Consider the following 5,288-nt stretch of genomic DNA (forward strand, 5'->3'; position numbering starts at 1 on the left):
TGTCCCGCTGAATTACTCCAGCATTTTGTGTCTATCTTCGGTGCAAATCAGCATCTGCAGTTCCTTCCCACACAATACAAGCCTCGCGTCGTTACAACTGAAATAAAGAGGCCAGTGTCGCCTCCGTCGCTGATGCAGCGCTGAGCTGTAGATAACATCTCGCTTCGCACATTTACACCAATACCGCGATTAGTCATCAATCTATCGCAGCGTGCAAATGTATTTGTTGGATGCAACGAAAATGTAAAACTGACTTAATTACACATGGTATTCTTAACCCATTTTAATGGTCGGAAAATGACGTGTGCAGATTGATAAATATAGGCACAAAATGCTGGAGTAACTCAGCGGGTCAAAATGTGTAGGAAGGAACTGCAGATGCTGGTTTACACCGAAGATATATTTTGGTATCGTGTCTTGGGCAGATACATACGATTTCTAATTTCTAGGAAATAATAATGCGGGACTTATATTGATGCTGCAGAGTGTGTGAGAATTTTGTGTCCTTTTCAATTGATGCTTATTGGACCAAAGCATTCGCTGTTTAATTTACGGTGGTAGAAATGATTGTTAAGATGTATTAGAGTTGAAAAAATCTCGGTCTTGTACCGCGTTGGCGCTCTCGGTTTTACGCGTTCATCAAAGCTCAGCCTTTGTTGAAAAACCACAAGTGGTCAAAGGCGATGAACTGATTCTGCTGCGTTTCGCCAATGGGTTCTTGCGAGTCGCACAACGGAGGATGTGTCTCCCTATCAACGAGGCGACATTGCGGCGGTTCCCCCGCCACTCAATGTGGGGTCATCCAATGAGAGCGGCAACGCTGCCCAGGTAGCGGTCTGGTCTTAGTATAAGAACATGTTTCTGCCGCCTGTCTTGCAGGTTTTTTCTTACGACGACCCGTAAAAGTCGCGCTGTAGGAAGAAGTTTCTCAAGCCTTCTCTTTATTCCATTTGCTTTGTCTACGACCAAGGACCAGGCATCATGGTAAGATGCTGTTTAATGCAAAACAAGTCTTTTTCTTTCTTCTTCCCGCACACTCAAATTTCCTTTGGTGCTTAAGAAGGAACGGCTGATGCTGGAAAATCGAAGGTGGACAAAAGTGCTGGAGAAACTCAGCGGGTGCAGCAGCATCTATGGAACGAAGGAAATAGGCAACGTTTCGGGACGAGTTTCTCCAGCACTTTTGTCTACCTTGCCTTTAGTGCTGTAAGATTTCTCTTTGTTCCTGACGACGGTGTGAGACAGACGAGGTGATCTGTGTGTGCTAACGCACCAAGCAAACCAGTGTGTGAACATTTACGCCCGGGTAAATTCACGAGGGGAATAAAAACAAGGGCGGGAAGTTGGCTGTGTCAACGTTGGGCCGAATACCCCCTTTGTTTGTTTTGGTTATATTTGTGAATATACTTGGCCAACAAGTGAAGAAGGGTTTCGGCCCGAAACGTTGCCTATTTCCTTCGCTCCATAGATGCTGCTGCACCCGCTGAGTTTCTCCAGCATTTTTGTGTACCTTCGATTTTCCAGCATCTGCAGTTCCTTCTTAAACAAGTTTTCAAATCAAATGGCAGGGCATATTTCTGCTGTTCACAAACAAAACGAGTTTTCTGTGAAGAAGCCCTCATTATAGGTTCAGAAAATGCATTGTGGAGAGACTGGACACTCCAGAAAAGGAAAAGACCGAGGGCTTTTGTTGAAATTAATGTATAAATAATACACACATTGATTTTCTATTACAAGAAAGAGTGAGTACAGGATGTGGGCTGAGTTTTAGTTCCCCCTCCCTCTCTTATCCCTTTCAGAATACCTGGCTTTGTTGGGAAACTAACACTTGCAGCTACTTCCTTCGCTGTCCCTGTGCTGCATCTAACGTGGCTGCTGTAACAACTTCCCCAGGCACAATCGCCGCAGGTCCCACAGCCGACAGCGTTACGTCGAAGTGGCCATGCGTCAGGCATAAAGCCAACGTCAAACTGGGTCACCCAGACACATACACAGCCCTCTAAAGATCCGCAGTCCACAGTTTAAATCTAGCGTCGTGAAAGCAATCCTGTTTTAGGGGGGGGGGGGGGGGTGCTTTTTGCAAGCGGGGTGCGGTGGTTATGTTTTGTCTGGTTAGAACAATATGTGTCTTTGAGTTGAAAGCACTGCACACCAAAGACACTAGTGCAAGAGCTGAACTTTGCTGCGCACTGCAGTGTGGCCTCGCCCAAGCGCAACATCACAACCAGCGGCTCACCCAAACAATAGCACGACTGAGCTGCTCCCAGCCCAGCGGACATGCTTTCTCCAGAATAAGACCTATTGTTTAGTGAAGCAGGTTCCAGATTTGCAGCAAACGCATTCAGACATGAACTGAATTCCATTTTTTTTACTGAAGCCACCTCTTGAAATATTATTTAAACTCATTCTGAGTGATGTCAGCTGGTTTAGTCAAAATCCGCAAGATGGGATATTGACAAAGATGTCAATTGAGAATTCAAATTAGATTTTTTGACTTGCTTCTGTGAAGTGTCAGTCATTGCTTGAAAAGTTCGCTTTAGTTAATGCAAATGGGAAGAATTTCACTGTTCCATTTTGAGACATATGACAATAAAATACTCTTGACCAGTAGGCTGGATATTTGAAAGTAATTGCACTGAAGCACAATTTATATAATATAGAATTTGAGGATGAAGTACTGAGGAGCTAGCTGTTTGGTTATTCAACCAAAATTGAATCCTATTTCTCTACACATAATATTTATACCAACCCTCAACTATATGCTGTTTATTTCCTCTCCCTTACATCTTGTGTAAGTATTTTCCCTGACCAATGTGGGGTAATGAGTGACTCCTTCTCTGGGACTGACTAGTCTAGTGACCTGTTTAGTGGGTGAACCCTCACTTCTGCTTGGTACCGCCAAATGCATTGGGCCTATTCATCCTGTGACTGATTGAAATGTTGGAGTCAACGATGTGCATCCATGTTGACGGACCAGTGGACTGCTCCAAATTATCATCCCAATACTTATGAAACTAATACAGTGATGAACTATGATGAATGAATATTGAAAGGATGCAAGCCATTGATCATCACTTTTAATCTGTTTTCTTCACAGCGTGAGTGTATCAGTATCCATGTTGGCCAGGCTGGTGTCCAGATCGGCAATGCGTGCTGGGATCTGTACTGCTTGGAACATGGCATCCAGCCTAATGGTCAGATGCCCAGTGACAAGACCATGGGGGGTGGAGACGATTCCTTCAACACATTCTTCAGTGAGACGGGAGCTGGCAAGCACGTTCCCCGAGCTGTGTTTGTGGACCTGGAGCCAACTGTGATCGGTAGGTGCCCACACACTCATTCCACCCTCCCATTGATTTAATGACGTGTGGCCATGTAACTGAAGCCCCTCGCTCTTTCTCAGATGAGGTTCGTAATGGTACCTACCGCCAGCTCTTCCACCCTGAGCAACTCATCACTGGGAAAGAAGATGCTGCCAATAACTATGCCCGTGGCCATTACACAATTGGCAAGGAGATTATTGACCAAGTTCTGGACAGAGTCCGTAAACTAGTAAGTAGATTAGCTCACGTAGGAAAGGAACTGTCATGTAAACTGTTTCTATAGCAGGTGATTATTGGATGTAACTAACTCAATGTCCATTTGTGTTCCACAGGCTGACCAATGCACAGGTCTCCAGGGTTTCCTGGTCTTCCACAGCTTTGGTGGTGGCACTGGCTCCGGTTTTACCTCCCTGCTGATGGAACGTCTGTCCGTTGACTATGGCAAGAAATCCAAGCTTGAATTCTCCATCTACCCAGCTCCCCAGGTGTCTACAGCGGTGGTAGAGCCCTACAATTCCATCCTGACCACCCACACCACCTTGGAGCACTCAGATTGTGCTTTCATGGTTGACAATGAAGCCATCTATGACATCTGCCGCCGAAACCTTGACATTGACCGACCAACTTATACTAATTTGAACAGATTAATAGGCCAGATAGTGTCCTCCATCACAGCCTCCCTCCGTTTTGATGGTGCCCTGAACGTTGATCTGACTGAGTTCCAGACCAACTTGGTGCCATATCCCCGTATCCACTTCCCCTTGGCCACATATGCCCCAGTTATCTCAGCTGAGAAAGTCTACCATGAGCAGCTTTCGGTATCTGAGATTACCAATGCTTGCTTTGAGCCAGCCAACCAGCTGGTCAAATGTGACCCACGCCATGGCAAGTACATGGCCTGCTGCCTCCTTTATCGTGGTGATGTGGTGCCAAAAGATGTCAATGCAGCAATTGCTACCATTAAAACCAAACGTAGCATTCAGTTTGTGGATTGGTGTCCAACTGGTTTCAAGGTTGGTATCAACTACCAGCCTCCCACTGCGGTTCCTGGAGGTGACCTGGCCAAGGTGCAGCGAGCTGTGTGTATGCTGAGCAACACCACTGCTATTGCTGAGGCTTGGGCTCGCCTGGACCACAAGTTTGACCTGATGTATGCCAAGCGTGCCTTTGTTCACTGGTATGTTGGTGAGGGTATGGAGGAAGGAGAGTTCTCAGAGGCCCGTGAGGATATGGCTGCTCTGGAGAAGGATTATGAAGAAGTGGGTGTTGACTCAGTGGAGGGAGAAGGAGAAGAGGAAGGTGAGGAATATTAAAACATGGTGCTGCTATAACAGGGAACAAGACAAATGTAATAAATATTGTGGGTTATACATAATTAATTATCAAGACTATCCACCAAAGTGGAGTCCTTTCATCAGACAAACGGCCACATGATTTGCATCCGTTTTTGTTTAATCAACCTTAAATTGTTCACATTCCATATTAATTTTGTTGTGTTTGTATACATATTTTATTTGATCTCCTCCTGTGCTGCATTATACTCCCACGGTGTCCAGAATCCTTAATTGACCTCAACTGGTTTTTGGTCAAGGATGGCTCTTATTTAAATGAGTTGTGATCACATTTTTGATTTGCAGCAGTTTTAATCAGTCACAATGTATTTCTCAAATTGTACACCACCGCAGACTTTGTTGCAAATCTAACTCACATGTACCGTCTTTATTGCTTTCTCAATAAATAATATCCCTGTCTTTAATCTGTCTGCAGTACATTATCACTTTTGTAAACGATCAAACTCCGAGCTGAATAAACCATATGGGACACGGAACAGTGGCAGTTTTCGTTATTGCATGGGACTGACAAAAACGTGCATTTACACACTATGTATCAGACAATAAAATGCCACAAGGCAGTTTATCAAAATAACAAGAGGACATCAATCAAAGTGCTGCAGTAACTCAAGGT

The 5,288-nt window shown here is 44.9% G+C and overlaps 1 protein-coding gene across 1 annotated transcript; it reads left to right on the forward strand.

Annotated features, from left to right (window-relative positions):
- Nucleotides 1-850: 850 nt before the first annotated feature.
- LOC116968859 (tubulin alpha chain-like) lies at nucleotides 851-5,079 on the forward strand. The gene is made up of 4 exons (XM_033015835.1): nucleotides 851-984; nucleotides 3,098-3,320; nucleotides 3,404-3,552; nucleotides 3,656-5,079. Exons 1-4 carry the CDS (start codon nucleotides 982-984, stop codon nucleotides 4,634-4,636), a joined length of 1,356 nt encoding a protein of 451 aa, XP_032871726.1. The 5' UTR covers nucleotides 851-981; the 3' UTR covers nucleotides 4,637-5,079.
- Nucleotides 5,080-5,288: the final 209 nt, after the last annotated feature.

The sequence above is a fragment of the Amblyraja radiata genome, chromosome 46, assembly GCF_010909765.2.
Source record: "Amblyraja radiata isolate CabotCenter1 chromosome 46, sAmbRad1.1.pri, whole genome shotgun sequence".
Lineage (NCBI taxonomy): Eukaryota > Metazoa > Chordata > Chondrichthyes > Rajiformes > Rajidae > Amblyraja > Amblyraja radiata.

Coding starts and splice junctions, on each gene's coding strand:
- LOC116968859 (XM_033015835.1), top strand. Junction 3,321..3,403: donor CCTGGAGCCAACTGTGATCG/GTAGGTGCCCAC, acceptor GCTCTTTCTCAG/ATGAGGTTCGTAATGGTACC. Junction 3,553..3,655: donor TGGACAGAGTCCGTAAACTA/GTAAGTAGATTA, acceptor TGTGTTCCACAG/GCTGACCAATGCACAGGTCT.